The sequence below is a fragment of the Corythoichthys intestinalis genome, chromosome 7, assembly GCF_030265065.1.
Source record: "Corythoichthys intestinalis isolate RoL2023-P3 chromosome 7, ASM3026506v1, whole genome shotgun sequence".
Taxonomy (NCBI): Eukaryota; Metazoa; Chordata; class Actinopteri; order Syngnathiformes; family Syngnathidae; genus Corythoichthys; species Corythoichthys intestinalis.
The window spans coordinates 33,226,806-33,251,347 of record NC_080401.1 but is presented as its reverse complement, the minus strand read 5'-3'; the positions used below and the strand labels follow the sequence as shown (position 1 = coordinate 33,251,347).

At 37.9% G+C, this 24,542-nt stretch overlaps 1 protein-coding gene across 13 annotated transcripts in view; it reads left to right on the top strand.

Annotated features, from left to right (window-relative positions):
- Window positions 1-24,542, top strand: part of dab1a (DAB adaptor protein 1a) — a 552,095-nt gene that overhangs the window by 426,648 nt on the left and 100,905 nt on the right. For all 13 annotated transcript variants that reach the window (XM_057840958.1, XM_057840955.1, XM_057840956.1 and 10 more), the window contains one exon: window positions 12,238-12,336. In XM_057840958.1, the coding sequence (XP_057696941.1) occupies window positions 12,238-12,336 (99 nt within the window). The remainder of the gene's footprint in view (window positions 1-12,237; window positions 12,337-24,542) is intronic.

Sequence of the window (24,542 nt, the reverse complement as noted above, 5' to 3'; positions counted from 1 at the left end):
ATGGAATTACTTGAGTTAATCAATTAATCGTTGCAGCACTGATTATATCTATTCATTATTCATTCATTATTCATATTTATTTCTTCAAGCAGTGACTCCAAAAAAGTAGAGTGTTTTTTGTTTTGATTTTTAAGCTGTTAGGTAAAGCAGAAAATACAAAAAGAGCTGTAAGTCAGGCATTTATTAGAGGTAAGACCTTTATTTCCTTTTACAGGGTCTTTATTCACTCACCTGCTGAAAGACCCAGACTGTTACAGCACTTTAGCAGCATGTTAGAAATGTAAAATGGGCATTTATTGAAGGAGAGACTGTGATGTGTTTAATTATTTCTACTGTTGTTACAATCGCAGCATGGTGAAAGTTGAAATAGGATTTTTTTTCTTTTTTTAAGGTTTTTAGAATAAAAAACATCAATAGGCGAAGTTAGCTGTATGGATAAGAGAGGGGCACGCGGGGTGAAAGTCTCATTTGCAAGGACAGGAACAATTACAGGCAGAGGAAGACAGATGGGCTAGTTAGCCGGAAAAAGGAAAGCCCCACCGGAGAATAATTCGGATGAGAGGTGCGTGAGGAAGACGAAGGATGAAAATAAATGAAGAAAAAGCGCCAAGGTTTAAAGGAGGAATATTATGTTTTTTTTCATAATTTGAAATGGATAATCGACTAAAATCAACTCTTTTGTTTACTGACATTGTTAAATTTTGTGTATATAAAGTAGTGATGAACTCACTGGCTGCCATTGACGGTGATGGGTGTACACCCCATTTTGACTGAGAGAAGATGGCAGCGAATGAGTTTGGGGAAGTTGGAGATGCATTTTTACAAAATTCGTTCATTCATTCATTCATTCATTCATCTTCCGTTCTGCTAGTCCTCACAAGGGTCATGGGGGTGCCGGAGCCTCTCCCAGCTAACGGGGCACACTCTGAATTGGTCTCCAGACAATCACAGAGCACAAGGAGACAGACAGGAGCTAGACACATTTCACTGGGGGCACGTACCCCAGTATTGATCTGCAGTGCCCCAGTATACATTTCACAGGTTTAAAAAAATGGCGGGGGATTACTTTGGAGTTTTAAGTCTACATAGGATAATCTACCGAATGTGCCTATTTAATACGATCATATTACCGTAATTTCCCGAATATAAGGCGCACCCATGTATAACGCGTACCCCAAATTTACCTGTAAAATCTAGGGAAAATTATTGTACCCGTTTATAAAGCGCACCCTAATTTTAGCACCAATAAATAGAAGAATACAAGAAAACAGAGCTCGAGTACAGATACAGAAATGTCATTTTACTGACTGGTGAAACACAGCACAAGCATAGCACATTGGTAGTTCAAAACATTACCATAAACTGACAATATTTACGGTAATAATATGATTTGGCAACTTCTCCAACTTACCAGAATCTAGGAGAAAACAAAACAGATGTGACTTTTCTTTTAAAGGCTGCTGTATTACTTGCTCGTGTCATCATGATGAATAAATGTTTCTTCCATGGATTGATACGGTAAAATGAAAGTGAGAACGTAAGTCGGAAGTACGTAACAGCTCATCGCTGTCGACACAGCAGTAACAATAGGAACTATTGTTACTTGGGTTTGTTTCCCGAGGGACAGATATAGTTGACGGACACAGGAAGTCTGTGTGCTTTATATATACATATATATATATACACATATATATATACAGTGCCTTGCAAAAGTATTCGGCCCCCTTGAATCTTGCAACCTTTCGCCACATTTCAGGCTTCAAACATAAAGATATGAAATTTAATTTTTTTGTCAAGAATCAACAACAAGTGGGACACAATCGTGAAATGGAACAACATTTATTGGATAATTTAAACTTTTTTAACAAATAAAAAACTGAAAAGTGGGGCGTGCAATATTATTCGGCCCCTTTACTTTCAGTGCAGCAAACTCACTCCAGAAGTTCAGTGAGGATCTCTGAATGATCCAATGTTGTCCTAAATGACCGATGATGATAAACAGAGTCCACCTGTGTGTAATCAAGTCTCCGTATAAATGCACCTGCTCTGTGATAGTCTCAGGGTTCTGTTTAAAGTGCAGAGAGCATTATGAAAACCAAGGAACACACCAGGCAGGTCCGAGATACTGTTGTGGAGAAGTTTAAAGCCGGATTTGGATACAAAAAGATTTCCCAAGCTTTAAACATCTCAAGGAGCACTGTGCAAGCCATCATATTGAAATGGAAGGAGCATCAGACCACTGCAAATCTACCAAGACCCGGCCGTCCTTCCAAACTTTCTTCTCAAACAAGGAGAAAACTGATCAGAGATGCAGCCAAGAGGCCCACGATCACTCTGGATGAACTGCAGAGATCTACAGCTGAGGTGGGAGAGTCTGTCCATAGGACAACAATCAGTCGTACACTGCACAAATCTGGCCTTTATGGAAGAGTGGCAAGAAGAAAGCCATTTCTCAAAGATATCCATAAAAAGTCTCGTTTAAAGTTTGCCACAAGCCACCTGGGAGACACACCAAACATGTGGAAGAAGGTGCTCTGGTCAGATGAAACCAAAATTGAACTTTTTGGCCACAATGCAAAACGATATGTTTGGCGTAAAAGCAACATAGCTCATTACCCTGAACACACCATCCCCACTGTCAAACATGGTGGTGGCAGCATCATGGTTTGGGCCTGCTTTTCTTCAGCAGGGACAGGGAAGATGGTTAAAATTGACGGGAAGATGGATGCAGCCAAAATACAGGAACATTCTGCAAGAAAACCTGTTGATATCTGCACAAGACCTGAGACTGGGACGGAGATTTATCTTCCAACAGGACAATGATCCAAAACATAAAGCCAAATCTACAATGGAATGGTTAAAAAATAAACGTATCCAGGTGTTAGAACGGCCAAGTCAAAGTCCAGACCTGAATCCAATCGAGAATCTGTGGAAAGAGCTGAAGACTGCTGTTCACAAACACTCTCCATCCAACCTCACTGAGCTCGAGCTGTTTTGCAACAAAGAATGGGCAAGAATGTCAGTCTCTCGATGTGCAAAACTGATAGAAACATACCCCAAGCGACTTGCAGCTGTAATTGGAGCAAAAGGTGGCGCTACAAAGTATGAACGCAAGGGGGCCGAATAATATTGCACGCCCCACTTTTCAGTTTTTTATTTGTTAAAAAAGTTTAAATTATCCAATAAATTTTGTTCCACTTAACGATTGTGTCCCACTTGTTGTTGATTCTTGACAAAAAATTAAAATTTTATATCTTTATGTTTGAAGCCTGAAATGTGGCGAAAGGTTGCAAGGTTCACGGGGGCCGAATACTTTTGCAAGGCACTGTATATATATATATATATATTTCTGTCCCCGTTTATAATGCGCACCATGGTTATACAAGTTGATTTGGGGGGAAAAAAGTGGGCGTTATATTCGGGAAATTACGGTACTCTATTCACTCCATATACACAATCTGCACATGGCTCCTTAATATTGTAATTTATGCACGGAACTTTGCCTGTGATAGGCATTTGACTTGATAATCCCGCGAAGCACCTTCGGGAGTTATGCTGCGTTCATGTGTGTCGGGAGATCTGAGTTCCCAAGTTTGAAAATCGTTCTGATGTGTTGTAAAGTCGTAATCTGGGATAAAAACGATGTTGTTACAAAGAAGAGCAGTCTATTTTAATGCTCCATCGACACATATCAAGTTGAGTGACTGTTTGGCGCTTATTATAGACACCATGTAATAGAGAATCATCATTTCAATTACTCCAACGACACGTGAATGCTACCTGCTTTACAGGTTAGTGCCAGATTAACTGCCCATCCTTGTCGTTCGTTTTTACCTGTGTGTTGATGTTTGTTTGGTTGCCTATTCCCATGAATTGTGAATTTAAATTTACTTTTCATTTATCAGGCAGGTAACTGCGGTAAACTACTCTGGTCGCAAATTGAAGTAGCAGATTAACTGCTGTCTTTTACATATATATGATATATGATATATGATTTGAGTGAGAGACTCTCACTCAAGAGCTTTGTCTGCGCAATTGTGTGATATGTGGTATTGGAATTGTATCAATACTGATGTTATTTATTACTATTTGTTTATATGACCGAAATGAACACAATCAAGCTATAAATTAACGTCATTTTCAGACTATAAACTGCTACTTTTTTCCCTTCATTATGAATCCTGCAGCTTATCGTCCAGACTGCTTATTTGTTGATTTATTTGGGTTAATAGGTAACACTTTCTTTGCCAGCGGCGTCAGAAGACTGCCATAAGACTGTCATTGTTATGACATGACACTATCATGGACATTAATGACATTATGAATTATGTCACCAACTCCATTTATGTCCAGCTCGGATTTTTACATTCCATTCAAAAGTGAGATAATTTGCCGGATGACACAAAATGACATCTATAATAAGCATTAATTAATTTTCATGGCAGTGTCATGTCATAAATATGATGGTCTTATGACAGTCTTATGGCGCCACTGTCAAATAAAGTATTACCAAATACCATAAGTAGCAATTAATGAAACAACTGGAAGAGTAACTGAAGATATAATGAGCATAGAACAGGAATTTTGATTATTATTTACATCTGTAGTGCTGCATTGCATGTTAGTAGGCATGTATGATAACAACAGTGTTGACAGCAGTTGGCAGCAGAGGTTGACTGTCTCCCCCAAGAGAGCAGTGATGGCCAAATGAAGCTTCTTGAAGCAATGAAGCTTTGCAGCCAATTGGTTCAAAGCTTAATGGCCGTTCATTTGATCTTATGACAGTCTTATGATGTGTGCTAAAAAATCTTTGCTCGCACGCCTGTGCCCCACAGTGCCCCAATATTGTATTAGGTCTCGTGACGCCCCTGACACACACACACTCATACCTCAGGACAATTTAAAATGTTCAACCATCCTACCATGCATATTTTTGAGATGTGGGAGGAAACCGGAGTACCTGGAAAAATAAACACAGGCACGTGGAGAACATGCAAACTCCACACAGGAAGCCCTAAAGCCCGGGCTTGAAACCTTGATCTCAAAACTGTGAGGTGGATGTTTTTTAAGAGGCTTAAATTTCAATTATGTAAGGTAAGCACATTGTTTCCTGTGTTAATAAGGTGTATTTGAACCTTAAAATGTATAATAATTTCTGCAATAAAAACTTAAAAAAAAAAAAAAAAAAAACGGTTAATCGTTAGTTAACTATGGACCTATGAGCTATGAATTCCATTTCAGGAGTCGAGACACATCATTCATTTTTACGGGCCACACAAAATGATATGACTAGTCAGATTTGGCCCTCGGGTCTAGTGTTTGACACCTGTGCTGTAAAAGCATTTTCATACGGAGTGGCAGCTGTTCACATCACACGGATCTTAAAAGCGTGTTTTCACGTCAACGTCTTGAAGAGTTGCAAGACGGTTGAGGCCGAGTCATCATTTATTGTCCTACAAGAGGGATTTAAATTAAGCGAAAAAGCAGGTTCCGGCTCGAAGTGGCAAACGGGCCGAGGAGAGGAAAGACAGCTCATTGATCAAACACCTTCCCTCCTTCTCATTTACGGTTATGGCAAATCCATCAAGAGCTTTGCAAACTCTGATATTCTCTTTCACGCGAGCCTCTCCTCCTTCCTTCAAGCCACGCAAATGCGGCACAGGTGAACATCTCGCGGGTGCAGTGGTGGCATTTATTAATCATCAGTCTGTCATTCTGGGGGTTATGTTTTCATAAAGCGTTGCAAATGAACTTCGCCCCGCACCTGTCCTGGCTTATTTTTTCACTCACCATTGATTTTTTTATGCCTCCTTGGAGTCTTTGGACAACTCAGTTTGTGAACTTTTACTTTCTGAGACATCTGAATCCCAAATACGGCTGGTATGGCCTTGAGACAAAAAAAGATTTCTGATTTTAATTGAGTTTGTCTCCCTCTTTGCTGATGAAAACAAAAGCAAATGGCAATGACATTATTCAAAACACATTTTGTTTGTATTTATTTTCCCTTGTGGGATTTACTTTATTTTTATGATACCAGACAAGCTTTGATAGAGCATTTTTCCAGCAAGTAGTTTTCTAAGCAATAATGTGAACCAACTTCCACAAAATTAATAGAAATGAAAGTATTTTCATTTTGCAAACTCACCTTTTGGGGAAAGGAATGTCCTTTTTGTCAAAACACCTTTGTAAACCAGTTACATTTCAAATGTGAGACTCAATTCAATGTTATTTATATAGCACTGTAAAAGAAGACGGAATAGGCTGTCATTGACGGCGCTAGGCGTTCAATTCATTTTGACTGAGACATTTGCCCCTCCCAGTCAAAATGAATTGTCAGTTTTCAAATGTCAGCATTCAAAACCAGTCTTCCCAGTTTAAATTATTGGACATCTCTCATTGTTCATAGCAGGCAAAGAGTTAAAAAAAAGATACTCATTTGTTACAAGAATTTTACAATAACATAGTGCTGCTAAATAAATTTACAGTAATGTTGCCCTGAAATATTCTCAGACTGTGAGACTGAGGAGGTTTTGAAAGATTGTCCGTCACAATGCAAAAAGATATTTTATTATTCCATTTAAATAGTTGTATCATAGAATATCCTATGTAGCGATAATTGTTGCATCGCCATATTGTGAAATCGTTAGCGTGAGCCTTGTATCGCAAATCATATTGTATCAGAGCCTCCTACTTCTGTTCTTTATAAGTTCTGGACTTGTGCAATATGTCTCTTTCTCCGTTTGAGACTCATGCTGCATTCGAGGAAGGTGGGAAGTCGGACGTCACGCACTCGGATGGTACCAGTTGCGACGTCAAAGCCTTACCAGCGAATGTAAACAGCAAAGATGGCTCAGGACAAGTTTTTTTTTTTTTTTTTGTCATATCCTCACGCAAATTCAGTAAAATCATATTGTGTTATGTGTAGTTGTGTTGATAACTTAATTAATTTATTAATGAATAGATACAGATAATTATATTTGTATAATTGACTTTATTTCTATAAATAAAAGAATACTTTTTGTACAAATCATCGGATAACTTCATGCAAAGAGATAGCAGCATATCCTAACCCAGAGTCTGTAAAAATCATATACTGTTACGGATAGTTTTGTTGATGAATTAAATTATTTTAATAATGAATAGAAACAGATAAATACATTTTTATAATCATGTAATTTATGTTTTACCATTTTCGGTCTGCTTTTCGATGGGCAGCGCCATTTTGTCGAGTGACGTCCGACTGAAGCAACTCGTAATGTCGGATACTTTTTTTTCCCGACTTCGCAACTAAGACCTCCCAGTTTGAGTGGTGTTCCAATTATATTTTTCCTGGTTGGACATTGGAAAACTTCAACCGCCAACTTCCTCGAATGCAGCAATAAAAAAAAGCCCACTCCACTTCCTGCTTGCATTAAAACTTGTTTCTCCAAGGACACGCATACTACAGTGGGTAGCTAATGCATGACAAGTAGGTGGGACCATCTGAAATACTTGCAGTTTATTGGCTAAAATATAGGACTGGCGTTTTTTTTTTTCTTTTTTAATGTCTAACAATGACTATGTTGCTTATGTATTGGAAATTATATATATATATATATATATATATATATATATATATATATATATATATATATATATATAATAGACGTTTTTCTCAAGATACTTTCCGCTGGGATGCACTTGAACTTTAAGGCCAAACACAGCTGCAACAAAGTGCTGTACATCAGTGTTGTTTTTGGCAGCCATTTTAATTTTTGTCTTTGTCTTAGTCTTTTGGACGAAAATGCTTATTTGTCTTAGTCATATTTTAGTCATTTCAAAATGTGTGTTGTCTTCATCTAGTTCTAGTCAATGAAAACTGAGACAAATTTCATCTGGTTTTAGTCGACAATTCTAATAATGTTTTCGTCTATAAACTTCAAAAATTTTAGTCCATGAATAAATAAATAAGAAAAGGTTTCCAACAATTTCAAATGAACATGACAGACGAGCACATAACTGAAGCGTCTACAAGGACATCACCATTTTCATGATAATAATACACACTCAGCAGGGAAACGGCACGCTACAAGTTAGTTTAGTGTGTGATGATCACTCAGCACAGACCTTTAAAGGGTAAAGCAACATGGCATATCTAGCCAAGATAAGAAAGCAAAACTTACCAAGCAGCACCTGACACGTTTCACAAAATGAGCCTGGAATGGGCACAGGCTTACTCACCGTGAGTAAGCATGTGTGAGGTGTGAGGGTTGGCGGGGAAGTGCAGCACGTCACCTGAGTGACACAACCAAACACTGCTAAATGCGTTCTAACTACGCATAAAATAAGAAAATATCACACACTGTGAATTTATGACAGAAACTATTGCAAATTTTCATCTCGTTCCTGTGTCGTCAGACGACAACTGGCATTCATCTCGTTATGTTTTAGTCTCCCAAGACACGTTTTCAGCGCGTCATCGTGACGTCATCATCATGAAAAAATTGTTCATTTATGAAATATTTTTGTTATTGTCATTGTTGACGAAAACAACACTGCTGTACATCTTGTTTTGTTTTACGTTATTTTAGAATTACATTTGGATTAGAATTGGAGGAAATTCTGTCTTCAAAATATTTGAAAACTAAACCTTTTCTCCTGCAAAATTGTCAATAATAGGTAAGCCATCAAAGACTTGATTGGGTCATCTTAGTTCTTTTTTTTTTTTTTTTTTTTTTTTTTTTTGAGGGGGCTTAACAATACTTTACATAATTATAGTCATTATACAGTAGGTAACAGGGTTGCAAATTGGTTTGCTAGCTATTACTGCAAACCAAACAAAAGACAAACTTACTTTTATAATAACTTAATCAAAAATTGAAAAAACACTGTGGTGCTATGGTGATCATATGACTAAAAGGGTTGCATGAGTTTTAATCAAGGCTAGATATTTTATAAAATATACGTTAATAAATTACAATAAGGGTCCCTTAATTAACATTAGTTAATACATTTTTAGACAATAACTAATGTTTCAGTAACATTACAATAATTAATATAAATGCTAATTTAACATTTATTAATATATTAATCAACATGAGTTAATGCATTAGTTATTGCACTAGTTAATGCATTAGTTAATGCATAACCAGACAGTAACTAATGGTTTGGTAAAATTTAGGGCTGTCAAACGATTAAACTTTTTAATCCAGTTAATCACAGCTCAAAAATTAATTAATCATAATTAATCACAATTAATCAAAATTCAAACCATCTCTAAAATATGCCATATTTTTCTGTAAAATATTGTTGGAATGGAAAGATAAGACGGATATATACATTCAACATACTGTACATAAGTACTGTATTTGTTTATTATAACAATAAATCCACAAGACGGCATTAACATTAACATTCTTTCTGTGAAAGGGATCCACGGATAGAAAGACTTGTAATTCTTAAAAGATAAATGTGAGTACAAGTTATAGTAATTTTGATAGTTTGTATATTGTGACTAAATATTGCCATCTAGTGTATTTGTTGAGCTAAACTTAATGTTTGAATAGAGTATTATTTTGCATAGCTATTTTGATTGGGAACGCCAGGTCTTTTTGCATTGAGCACTTTTCTTTTTGTGAACATTATTTTATTTTTGAGAGATAGGAATATTATTTTTGTTGTGCTTCCACTAAATGATACTGTAGCGACTTAAATGTTCTTAACTGCGCAAATGCATGATGGGAATTTGAGCAACTATGAGTCACAGTGGTTGCTGCAAATGGTATATCTTCTCTGCCTTTAGCACAATACATGGTGTTAAGAAAAAGAACATCCCCAGTTATTATTCCTTTATTATTAAAGATGTGGAAGAGATGCCACCGCTTATTCCATTTTATAGCGCGGCTCCAATAAATGCCTGCGTTACCAATTCGCCCTTCTTGGTAATTGGCGGTGCTATGGACCGGCGATTCATGTTGGCTCGTTGTCGTCGGTTGGCTCGGTTCGTCCTATTTCCTCCTGAGCAAGACGGCGGCGTATATGTAAACACCGAGAGGTGTTGGATGGCTTTTTTGTGGGTACTTTTATTTACAAAACAAAGGCATGTGGGGGACGCAGCACTTGAGCCTGCGCTAACTGCGCACTTTCTCTACTCTCTTGCTCCCTCTCTCGCTCGATCACTTTCTTCCTCACTGCTCAATCTGACAATGCCGGTCACATTGAAAATAACAGCGGCCCCCTTGGCGGGTGCCGATAACCTGCGTCCACTCCACTTGCTTGTCTCTGCCCTTAGCTCTCAATATACTTCAAACGGCGCCATTGTAGTCTGTTCGCGGCAATGCTTGAGTGGGTCGTTTCGCTCATGCTTTAATTGCGTTAAATATTTTAACGTGATTAATTGAAAAAATTATTTACCACCCGTTAACGTGTTAATTTTGACAGCCCTAGTAAAATTAAAAAAATATATAATCCTATATAGGGTTAGGGTTTAGGGTTAGGGTTTGTTCACTTAAGCATGTATAAATTCTTAGTTAAGGGACACATGTGCTACACTTTATAATAAGGGTCCAAAAAGCTTTCAGTAATGGTTGATAAAGGTTAAGGGGGGTGAACTTCAGCATTTATAATTTTTTAGTTAAGGGACACATGTGCTACACTTTACAATAAGGGTCCAAAAAGCTTTCAGTAATAGTTAATAAAGGTTAGGGGGGGGGGGGGGGGGGGGATTTAAGCATTTATAATTTCTTAGTTAAGGGACACATGTGCTACACTTTACAATAAGGATCCAAAAACATTCAGTAATGGTTAAGGTTAAGTAATACTTAGGAGGTACGTTCACATGAAATAATACCATACTTAAGGTTAGGTTAGCAGCACCCAAGGACTCAAAGAGCAATGTTTCTCATTTTAAAATAGCAATCACTTACTAGTACCGGTATACATTAATAACAATTTATTATGCACTAATGTATATGTGAATTAATGTTAAGTAATGTATGATATATATGTATTAAAACTGAACCTTAAGTATGGTATTATTTGACGTGAATGTACCTGATAAGTATTACTTAACCTTAATTAACCATTACTGAATGTTTTTTGGACCCTTATTGTAAAGTGTAGCACATGTGTCCCTTAACTAAGAAATTATAAATGCTTAGGTTAACAAACCCTAAACCCTAACCCTATTAGTTACTGTCTGGTTATGCATTAACTAATGCATTAACTAATGTTAATTAATATATTACTAATGTTAAATAAGGGATTACATATATGAATTATTGTAATCTCACTTAAACATTATTTATTGTCTTAAAATGCATTAACTAATGCATTAACTCATGTTAATTGATATAATAATAAAGGTTAGATAAGGGATTTTAACTCATGTTAATTGATATATTAAGGTTAGATAAGGGATTAAATTAATTATTGTCATGTTACATAAAACATTAGTTATTATCTAAAAATGCATTAACTAATGTTAATTACGGGACCCTTAATGTAAAGTGTTACCAAATATACAAAACAGAAAAGAGGACATAAATGTATTCGACTCATTCTTTTGGAAAACTGTCTAATGATTTTGGGTCCATCATTTCATCTTCTATTATGATAAAACACAGGAGTGTGTACATGACACACGTTCCACCAGTACTAACATTTAAAATATTATGTTTACTAAAACATATGTCCCCACTGTTACAAAAGACATAAATGAAACAAACAATACCCAAAAATTAAATTTACAACAGCATTATAGAGGTGGGATAAAAGAAAAATGGCATTTTCGGGGGTACTCCAGGCTTATTGGATATTTTCGGAACATTTATAGCATTCTTTTCCCTTTGTTCATCTAGATTATGTCTCATCACAAGTACATTTACTCAGAAACTGCATGTTTTTGTATTTTGTACGTGGAGTATTTAAAATTTGAAAGATGAGGTATAAAATGTCCTCCAATTCTCAAATGACCCTTATAGCGCCAAGCTGCAATTTCTGATGTTTCATCGCATTTTCAAGTGTTGAAATGCACTTACCGCTTAATTGGGACATAATTGAGAGAGGATTGTTAAAATACACTTGCCTCTTGGAATAAACTCACCAAAACACTATCTCTCGTGTTTTCTTGCTTTTAGTATCCAAGATCATTATTTGGTCAAACTGTAGGATCAGCCCTTAATTGATGTCGAGTATATGTCAAGTGTGCTGTGCGGCTCTTTAAATACATTTTGTTGTACTTCAATGTTGTGCCCTCAGGGTATCGCTGCAGCGGCGAGGTCCAAAGGAGAACACAAGCAGAAAGTCTTCCTGACTGTTTCCTTTGGAGGGATCAAGATCTTTGATGAGAAGTCAGGGGTAAGCAAACTGCTCTATCTTTGGTGTGTGCGTGTGTGTGTGTTTGTTAATGGCTTGGCCAACACGCAGTGTTGTGTGTTCCCGCCGTTAATGAGGCATCTCTGGGCGAGCGATGGGGGGCCCCGGGGGAAATCACTAGGCCCTAATTGAAACCCTGAGAACAAGGGCCTCAGTAGATGAGAGAACATGGTTGTCCCATTGTCTGCCACTATGCAAACAACACAACTTTTGTTTGTTGATTATCCCCCACCCGCCTCCTGGCCAGTCTTAACAACCAGTTGGGAGTTCTGCCTTATACTATTGATTTGAATATTGATTATTGACATGGTTAGTGTCGCACTGATACAGCACTAAAATAACGTCATCTTTATCATGGAGTGCTAATAAATAACGTGCCAGTGCTGCTCAAGATGTTCACTTTAAGATCTAGTTTCCAACTAAAGGTCGCCGCACCCAAGATGGCCGCCAGCTACAGTATGCACACCGCTGTTAAAAGAGAATCGCTTGTCACCTTTCCCATGATGATGATAGATCCAATGTAAGGCTGTCCCAAACGATATTTTTTCTCCCGATTAGTCTGCAGACTATTTTAACGATTAGTCGACTGGTCTAATAATTTTTTAATGTTTTTTTTATTTTATTTTTTATAACTAATCTTGCAATTAATCTTTTGTTGACATTCATTAATCCACAAAAACATTTTTGGACACTTAAATTGTTTATTAAAGTACAAATAAACACATAAATAACAATAACACTTATCACTTATCACCGACATCCTTATCACCTCCCTCCGCTCTGGCTCTGTCCCCCCAAACTCTCAAACTGGCTGCCATCACTCCCATCATAAAGAAATCTGGTCTAGACCCCGATATACCGAGCAATTACCGCCCCATCTCCAATCTCCATTTTCTATCTAAAATTCTGGAAAGGGCCGTCGCCTCATAACTCAGAACCCACCTCACCAACAATAACCTGTTTGAACTTTTTCAATCTGGCTTCCGCTCACAGCACAGCACAGCACTGAAACAAGCGCTTCTCAAAATAACCAGTTATATTCTCCTCTTCTCGGACTCTGGACAACTCACCATCCTCATCCTCCTGGACCTCACTGCTGCTTTCAATACAATCAACCATACCATCCTGCTCTCCTGATTAGAATTTGTACACATCACTGGCACTGCACTTTCCTGGTTCCGCTCCTACCTCACCGACCGACGACAATTCATCACCACTGCACAACCCCTTCAGTTCCCCTACCACAAGGTGTCCCTCAAGGTTCAGTTATTGGTCCACTCCTTTTCATTCTTTACATCCTCCCCCTTGGTCAGATCATCCGGAAATATGGACTCAAATTTCATTGTTACGCTGACAACATCCAAATTTACATCTCCACAAAACAAATCTCGCACAGCACAGAATCCACAATTCACAACTGCCTCAGGGAAATTAAATCCTGGATGCAAGCAAACTATCTTCAACTCAACAGTAACAAATCGGACATAATCATCATCGACCCTGCAGCTCACATCAAAGACTGTCAATTTTCCCTCACCATCAACAACTGCACTCTGCCTCTCTCAACACATTCCCGCAACCTAGGTTTCATTTTCGACAATAAACTAAGATTGGACCAGCACGTCAACCACATCACCAGAACTGCCTTCTTCTACATCAAGAACATTGCCTGTCTTCGCCCCTCCCTCACTTTCTCCGCTGCTGAAACCCTCATCCATGCCTTCATCACCTCCAGACTTGACTACTGTAATAGCAGTCTTCTTGGTTCTCCATCTAAAAACTCATCAATAAACTACAATATATCCAAAATTCCGCTGCACGCCTTCTCACCCGGACCCCCAATAGGAACCACATTACCCCCGTCCTCCACAAACTGCACTGGCTTCCTATTTCATACAGGATACAGTTCAAAATCATCCTTCTCACTTACAAAGCACCCAATAACTTGGCCCCTCCCTACCTCACAGACCTTTTCTGTCCACATACACACACACACACACACACCCCACATCCGCTCTTCTAATGGAAACATCCTCGCACTGTCCCAACAAAGAGCACACCGAACTTGGGGGGACAGAGCCTTCTCCGTTGCTGCCCCCTCCCTTTGGAACTCACTCCCTAAACCTATCTGTACCTGTTCAGACCATTACACATTCAAAAAACTGTTAAAAACTCACTTTTTTAAACTAGCTTTTAACTTATTATTATTTTTCTTTATTGTTTTGTTCTGTTCACGTTGTTTGCTGCTTTTGTTTCAACTGTAAAGTGTCTTTGAGCATTGGTAAAAGCGCTCTACAAATAAAATTTATTATTATTATTATTATTATAAATCACAAACAATGAGGTCAAATGCTGATAGCATTAACTACTGCAAAAGAGTGGAATCTAAACTGATTCAGAACACTTTTCCAACAAGATTCAAAACAATTCTTACTTTCTCTTTTTGTGGTAGATCTATACTGTTCTCAGCATTAGAGTGAGCACCAGCACAGTAGAAAAATAAATGTCACGTATCACTGGTACGTGAAAAAAACTTAATGATGCACATTTATACGACGCTACGACGGAGTATTAAGGCCAAATAAATATTAAAAAAAAAAAAAAAAAAAAAAAAAAAAAGAACGAGATTAAAGTCGTAATATTGCTACGAGAAACAAAAGTTGCATTATTATGTAATGGTAAAGTAGCTTTGAGCCGCTATGCACCTTACATACATGTACCTTCGCTGGGAGCTTCGATGAAGCATTAGTATAAATTCTTCTATCGATTATAATTTCTAATTTAGATGTAGCAAAATAATAAGGATTTCCTCATTTGTAAAAGCATTTCTAAAACACAAGATACTTTCAATATTGTTGACTTTAACGGAGGCGGCAATGCACTAAAGTACGTAGCTCCGTATTCAGCTACATTAGCCCGACATTAGCCCTTACTACTCTGTCGTACGACCTACATAATGGCAACATCAATAGAAAATGTCGTTTTATGGACGTAGGATCCGCCAGCTTGTTGTCTCCTGTCATCTTCCAAAATTATACCTGGGTGATGGCGCTTCAGGTGTTCATTGACGGCCTACGTGCTGCCATGTTATGCAAGCTTGGCCTTACAGAGACTGCACACGACAGTGTACCCTCCTTTGTTTCATTGAAATAAGTCCATGCTTTGGTCACTCTGGTGCACTTTTCCCTGCTTAACTCCCAAGCCTCCACCTTCCTCAACTTTCCACGTATATATTTTTTTACTCTTTTTTAATACTTGATTAACCGTCGACGGGATGGTCTGCTTGTCGACGCATTTACGTCATTGATGATGTTGAATAGTCGCGACAGCTCTAGTCCATTGTTCACCCTTCTGCTATAAATTTAAATGAGTTTATCACAGTCATCCCTTTCTCTTCAATTTGTTTGGATGTCTAGCACCGTCAATGGCAGCCAATGACTTCAACATTATCTGACCAAGCCATGATGATCTTTACATTCAAGCTAGTATGCAGAAATTTAAATAGCCGGGTATCGGGAACCTAAATATTGTATTGGTGCAAAACTAGTTAGCATTACGCCTAATTTTTATGTTCAAAATTATGTTCGTAGGAGTTACTGATTTTTTTATTTTATTTTCTATTTTTTTGCGAGGTTAGCTGTGAAATTTACCCAGGTAATAGGAATAAATTCTTTTCCACGTGGAAATTGAGCTTAATAATTCTTAAATTTCAATTGTTGAAATCTGTATACAGTGCATTTGGGGTTTTAACAATGTACAGTACGAAATTAGGAAGGAACTTTTTGTGTTAGGCGGCTACTATTGGTGAATTTTATATAACCTGTTGGGGCTTGACCTGTAACTTTGCTGGAAAGCAAGCATTCAGTGTCGCCTGTAAAAGTAATAAATGTTTTATCAGTTTTCCCAGTTTCTTTTGCTAGTGGAAAATGTGTTTTTTTCAAGCCAGACAAATTGAGGTTGTTTCTTTTGAAGGGGTTATCAAACCTTTTTTTGTGACTGGTCTGTTTTCGTATAGAAATATTTTTGACAGACCAGCAAAGAAAAGAATAAATTGAGTGATAAACTGATTGTTAGAGCCATCTACAGCTCAACATTTAACTTGCAATTAATCTCCAATTATTCTCACATTTTGTATCCTTCTTAAATTTACAATAAAATGATATTTCTATTTTTTCATGCTTCCATTAACAAATGTCTGGCCAAATACCACATGTAAAAATGTGTGTTGCGACATTTCAAATTCAGCATTTAACTCAGTCACTGCCATTGACAGAGATAGACGACAAATCCATTTAAACTCTGATGGCTGAAATTTAAATGATCATGTTTCAGTGCCATTGACGGCAGTCGACGTCCAAACCATTTTGACTGGAAGGAGTGGCAGCGATCAAAAAATTACTGCCACCCCTCCCAGTGAAAATGGATCTATCGCTGTGATTGTCAGCCAATACATTAATTTGTTTACTAAAATCAGGGCTTCCAGCAGTCGAAAATGTTTATGTCGTTCCTCATTTTCAGTGTTCTAAGTGGCAATAAAGATAATACAGTGATCCCCCGGTACTTTGCGCTTCAAACTTCACACCCTTAGTCCATCGCAGATTTTTCCGTCCCAAGCCGGTCGCGTAGTCTTACTCTACCTCCCTCCCTCCCTTTCCCTGCTCTACGTTTGTCAGAGAGTGAACTGGAGTTGCTTATTAAAGTAAACGATGATTGACAGACAGTTGAGCTTTGATCTTGCCAGAGACTCGACCTTCAAAACGTATAGTCATTATACAGTAGGTAACAGGGTTGCAAATTGGTTTGCTAGCTATTACTGCAAACCAAACAAAAAGACAAACTTTTATAATAATTCAATCAAAAATTGAAAAAACATTGTGGTCCTATGGTGATCATATGACTAAAAGGGTTGCATTAGTTTTAATCAAGGCTAGATATTTTTTAAAATATACGTTAATACTTTACAATAAGGGTCCCTTAATTAACATTAGTTAATACATTTTTAGATAATAACTAATGTTTAAGTAACATTACAATAATTAATATAAATGCTAATTTAACATTTATTAATATATTAATCAACATGAGTTAATGCATTAGTTATTGCACTAGTTAATGCATTACTTAATGCATAACCAGACAGTAACTAATGGTTTGGTAAAATTTAGGGCTGTCAAACGATTAAACTTTTTAATCCAGTTAATCACAGCTCAAAAATTAATTAATCGTAATTAATCGCAATTCAAACCATTTCTAAAATATGCCATATTTTTCTGTAAAATATTGTTGGAATGGAAAGATAAGACAGAAATATACATTCAACATACTGTACATAAGTACTGTATTTGTTTATTATAACAATAAATCCACAAGACGGCATTAACATTAACATTCTTTCTGTGAAAGGGATCCACGGATAGAAAGAATTGTAATTCTTAAAAGATAAATGTGAGTACAAGTTATAGTAATTTTGATAGTTTGTATATTGTGACTAAATATTGCCATCTAGTGTATTTGTTGAGCTAAACTTAATGTTTGAATAGAGTATTATTTTGCATAGCTATTTTGATTGGGAATGCCAGATCTTTTTGCATTGAGCACTTTTCTTTTTGTGAACATTATTTTATTTTTGAGAGATAGGAATATTATTTTTGTTGTGCTTTCACTAAATGATACTGTAGCGACTTAAATGTTCTTAACTGCGCAAATGCATGATGGGATTTGAGCAACTATGAGTCACAGTGATTGCTGCAAATGGTATATCTTCTCTGCCTTTAGCACAATACATGGTGTTAAGAAAAAGAACATCCCCAGTTATTATTCCCCATGTCACTTGCCACAATAGTTATAAAAGATGTGGAAGAGATGCCACCGCTTATTCCATTTTATAGCGCGGCTCCAATAAATGCCTGCGTTACCAATTCGCCCTTCTTGGTAATTGGCGGTGCTATGGACCGGCGATTCATGTTGGCTCCCTCCCTCCCTCCCTTTCCCTGCTCTATGTTTGTCAGAGAGTGAACTGGAGTTGCTTATTAAAGTAAACGATGATTGACAGACAGTTGAGCTTTGATCTTGCCAGAGACTCGACCTTCAAAACGCTGCATGCATTAACCATCGTTTAACTTGTTAAACAGTTGCTTTGGTGTGTAAGTAAGCTGCTGGAGCGGCTACTTCGCGGTTTTTCACTTATCGCGGCAAGTTCTGGTCCTCATTAACCCCGAGAAACGAGGGATCACTATACAGTACTAATAAAGTGTGATACCGATACCAATTTTTGGTTCCCAATTCCGCTACCCAGCTTTATGGTATGGAGTGATATGAAACTGATACCAACTTTTTTCTTAAAAACAAAACTTGTACAACTTCTTTTTTCCTCTTAGTGCTTAATTACTGCATGATGTAAAATAAATTCTATAAAGGAAAGGTCAGACACTGCTTAACAACTTTTGTGCCTGCCTAGTATGGATGACAATAAAAAGAACTTGAACTTGAGACTCAAAATGCCCTAAAAGGCCAAAATGTTTCGGGGTTTTTTTTTTTTTCCTTGTTTTTCAAATTTAATGCCTGTATTAAGTCCACAGTCCGGGCCATTATACCGCATTAGCTTAGCTCATCTGCTAATTCCTTATGCAAGCAGAAGACACAAGTTCGCAAGTCTACTTTTTAAGTTTTCCCTCCTTCTAACATCTTTATGCATACTCATGTCATTGTCAGTGTTCGTAATACCTAAACTCTTGAGTGGTATTACCACTTAATATATACGAGGGGTATTCAAAAAGTAATGCACCCAACTTTATTATGTACAAACAAATTATAATAGCAACATGTATTATACATCAAAAGAAAGGTACAAGTGTGAGGATTACATTTTTACTTCTCCACATAGTCTCCACGTCTCTCAAGAGCTACAGTCCACCTATGAACAAGGGCATGTATACCAGTGAGGTAGAACTCAGCCGATTGATCTCTAAACCAATTCTTGACAGCAGTTTTCACTTCGTCATTGCCATATCGGTTGCCCTGGAGTCCTTCTTTCATTGGACCAAAGAGGTGGTGGTCTGACGGTGCCAAATCAGGAGAATATGGCGGATGTGGTATCACAGTCCATACAAATGAAGTGATGACCTACCTGGTCCTGATGGTTGTGTGAGGACGTGCATTGTCATGCTAGAGGAGCACGTTTGCCATGTCCAAGTTAGACCGAACACGTCGAATTCTTGCTTTGCGCTTCCTAAGAGTCTCAATGTATACCTCAGAGTTAATGGTTTCCCTCTTCGGCAAAAAATCCACAATAATTACACCTAGAGAATCCCAGAAAACGGTGGCCATAATTTTGCCAGCTGATTTTTGGGCCTTGAACTTTTTGGGCTTATCGGCTATGCTTGCTTTACCCACCTCTTCCTGGTCTTCAGTATTGTTTTGAAATCGCAGCACCCATCTTTTTACAGTACTATAGTCTATGGTATCATCCTTGTAGACATTTTCCAGCCGGGGTTGAATCCTCAGAGGGGTTTCTCCCTCTGCAACAAGGAATTTGATTACAGCTCTTTGTTTCTGACGAGCTTTAAGAGGGGCAGCCATTTTGGAAGCTAGTTTAAGCTTTAAAAATCTGAAAATAAGATAAACACATATAACAATCGCAAGAAGATTTGTCCTATCATGTGTGTGCCAAATATAAACAAGATTGGTAAGCATTGCTCCTGTTCGAGCAATGCTCTTGAGTGCATTACTTTTTGAATGCCCTTCGTACATGGCGGAAAACACTCAGGTGACTTGAAGTTCCGCTCTGAGACCCCCAGGTTGGCCAAATTTCAAAATTGTCCGGATATGCATGTGTGATACAACGTTGGAAAGCTTAAAATCTCCATTTTCTTGGGGAAGAAAATTTTTGAGCAGGAGGGCTTTTTTTTTATTTTTATTTTTTTAAGTTTTTTAAACAGCAAAACCCTATCTGGAGGCAAGAGCATGCGAGAGCAGAATTACAGACGCCACGACTTTAACGTGATATTATAGCGTACTTACCTTATTTTGATCCAAAAACTCCATGTAGCATGTATCACTGAGTGTCGAGACACAGTTGTGAACTCAAACAGCTGGATTTTGGGGGGATTTTATGGGTGAAACATGACAATATAACAAGGGTCGCGATGCAGAAATTGCAGACAACAAGGAGTGGTCGATATTTTCTTTTTCATATACAGTGGGGAGAACAAGTATTTGATACACTGCCAATGTGCTGTTGGCAGTGTATCAAATACTTGTTCTCCCCACTGTATTTACCCCTTTAAACGTTTTTTTTTTTTTTTTTTTTCAATTTTTCTTTGTTTGGATCGATTATTTATCATCTAACATATCGGAGAAAGTACGACAGTAACAAAAAAAAAATACAATTAAGCGATAGTTATGAAGTAGATATCCGTGACTTTTTTACAGACGCCATCTTTTTCAATGTGACGTCATTTGTTTAAAAGTTTAAAATATGTGAGTGAATAATTTTTTAAAGGCATTTTTTCTTTTAAAACGAAATATTAGACATCAATTAATGATTCTAAGCTAAAAATGACAGACATTTTGAATAATAAATATAATTAATTACCTTAGTTTTATGGCTGGGTTAAAACAAAAGCGCTTGCGTCACGTCTGTAAACGGGGGTTTGCAGGGTAAAACGGACAAATTAAAAATAGTTTGGGGGCTTAATGCGCCATGAATCTGCTATGGCAGCATATAGACATATTGTTCTATCAACCACAACAGTTGTTTTGGCTTAAAATACAGCAGTTTCTTTTCAAGAGGAGTGCAAGAGCAGAAACTGCTTTTTCAGTCCGTGTTTTCCGCCACATGTATCCACTATTCAACGTTAGGGACATACATCCAAAATATGATTGCCTAATGAGCACATTCAACAACACTTACCAGAAAAAAAGCTCTCCTAAAAACATTTATTATTTTTCCTCCTCCTGTTCTTCTACTTCATTTTGGCGGTGTTCGTCATCAATGGCTAGGGTTGTTCCGATCATGTTTTTTTGCTCCCGATCTGATCCCGATCGTTTTAGTTTGAGTATCTGCCGATCCCGATATTTCCTGATCCGATTGCTTTTTTTTGCTCCCGATTCAATTCCAATCATTCCCGATAATTTTTCCCGATCATACACATTTTGGCAATGCATTAAAAAAAAAAATGAATAAAACTCGGACCAATATATACATTCAACATACAGTACATAAGTACTGTATTTGTTTATTATGACAATAAATCCTCAAGATGGCATTTACATTAACATTCTTTCTGTGAGAGGGATCCACGGATAGAAAGACTTGTAATTCTTAAGGGATAAATGTGACTTTGTGTATTGTGACTAAATATTGCCATCTAGTGTATTTGTTGAGCTTTCAGTAAATGGTACTGTAGCCATTTAACTGTTCTGCCAAAATGCATGATGTGAAGTGCAACCATGACTGTGCGTAGTGGCACCAATTGATATATCTTCTCTGCGTTGGGAAATAACATAGGGTGTTTAGAAAAAGATCAACTACTACCTTTTTTCCCCACATTACTTCCCACGATATTTCTGATTGTTAAGGAAGGGATTGTAAGGCCTTAGCCAACTAAAAAGAGGCTCCAAAGACTGCCAAAATTCACTCTACTCATTTTACGCTGCCATTTAGCTCTATATATAGGTAAATCAGCGCCATAATAGTTTGAACGCGACAATGCGTGAGTGGGTCGTTCAGCGCATGCGTTAATTGCGTTTAATATTTTAACGTGATTAATTTTTAAAAAATTAATTACCGCCGTTAACGCGGTAAATTTGATAGTCCTACTTTAAGCCAAAACTAAAGACTCTGCATGAGTGTAAGACATTTTGTCTGTAACGTTAAATACAATTAGAAACGATTTAATTATAAAATATATATATATATTAAAAAAAAGGCATGTCCGATATTTTTTTGCCGATTGCGATACTTTGAAAATGACGTGATCGGACCCGATCGATCGGGACATCTTTATCAGTGGCCATCTTAAAAATGGCGACAAGCGCTGCTTCTTTTCAAGCGCAGTTTGTAATTAGCTGCCAATTTATGAAGAGTGGGAAGCAGTTGGAAGTATGGAAACTAAATCTCGAAGAGTACATATTGTGCAGCATCGGTACGTTATTTCTGAGTACTAGCTGATGTTGATGTCTGCATTTTAATGCCGTATCGGGGCAATTTTCCGGGTCGACTGACACAGAGATTATGCTGACATTTACCGGGTCACATCCTAGTAAAATGTCCGGGACTTACCCAGACGCAGCATATGTGAAAGCAGTCGTTGAATTCCCGGGTCATAGCGCGAGGGCTGATGTAAGTATCATGGCAGGCAGGCTGATCGTCATTTCCTCTTTTTTTGAAGTAAGACAAAAAGCGGGAAACAAACATCACAATCATCAACATGGCAAACTGGAAACATAATGAAATTAAATCTTTGGGTCTTTGGAAATATGTGGTTTATTTTGTTGCCGATGCCGACCAAGAATGACATAATATCCGGGTTGTAAAATCGTGCCAGCCGCCCTCCCTGCACAGAGAGCGCAGTGTCGCCAACACGGGACAAGTCTGCGAAAGTGTCCCAAGGGTAATTCCCGGGATATATCCCCATGTGTGAAAGCCATGAAACGGGCAAATCCCGCATCACTTTACAAGGGAATTTACCGGGATATAAGTCAGAAAGGGGCTTTACTGTTTTTTTAAAGTGCATGTGACACGAAAAAGCATGTTTATTTCATAATATACGCGGTATTTTATGCTCCTGAATGATATGGACCGCTTGGATGTGTGTGGAAGCGATCGCTATATTTATTTAGTTTTTTTTAATCCCGCGCCATGAAAATGAGTGACTTCCGGCTTCGGTCTTGCATTGAGGAGGAGGGCGCTGTGACGTGTACGGTAGAAGACGTCCTCTTCACTATACAGCGTACTGTTGTGTATGAGGACGAAGGATTCAGCTGATTTTGCGGATTAATACGTTTATTTTTCGCATCACACCAGCCAAACGGCTGCAGAAAAATCATTCTGTATGAGGGAGAGGCGTATGCGCCTTTTTGGAGTTTCAAAAGGTTCCCATTCACCGTGGATATTGGCCAAGCCCTACTACTGTGGGACCATTGGACTTACGAGGTAGTGAGTAAACATCTTGTTTTGTATTATGTCAAATACGAATACAGCGATTACAAAGTAAACACTACAAACTTTATTTAAATAAAGGACTACTTACGTTTGATCATTGATAGGCATGTAAAAAGCTCTCCTCATGCATGTTATTGCAGCACGTTAGCTGCACAACAACTGCAGCCACCCTCCTCCGGGGAACGAACTGTAAATTGCTCTCCGCCGGGCGGTTTGCCGACCCGCGAAGACAATCGACAACCCAGTCATCATGTCAAATAATCCAGGCTAGTTATGTGTGATTTTCCGCTTGGAAGACTTTGAAACATCACTCGGTTCGGGTTAGCATGTCAGCTAGCTGTCACGCCTTTTGGTTTGTTTACATTCTCCGAAGCCGGGGAAGGGAAATGACATATGTCCGATTTAGGTGTCATAAAATATCGTTCGGGAGGTGCGACAGTAAAGGTGAAGTCGACAGTTTTGACCATTATGGAGTAATTTTGCCCTGTCGTCCTGAATAAATGCATTTTTATTATTTCGTATTCCATTTAGCACAAGACTGTTATTTGTCATGACCATGCCATTTGTTTAGCAATTGGGGAAAATACTTGAATAAAAAGAATATCCTGTAAAAATATTGAAGTAAAGAGACAAACAATGACATTTTGCAGCTCTCTTCGTCGCGTTTTCCTCGTTGTGAATAGTTCCCCTCGAAGGGCTGACTGGTCCTTCTCAAGCCATTTATATAGCTATTGGGGGAAAATACGTGGATAAAAAGAATATCCTGTAAAAATATTGGAGTAGAGAGACTGAAACAATGACATTTTGCGGCTCTCTTCGTCGCGTTTTCCTCGTTCGGAATAATTCCCCCTCAATGGGCTGAATAGTAAAACCGATGAGCCTAGTCTACCGCTAACGTCATCCACCTGTTGGGGACGCTAAAGCCCTATAATGGTAGGCGTGGCTAACCGGCAGATTAAAAGACTAATTTCTCGTCATCTGCGCTTTGCTAAATTGTTGTATATAGTCGAATCGTCTCAAAATA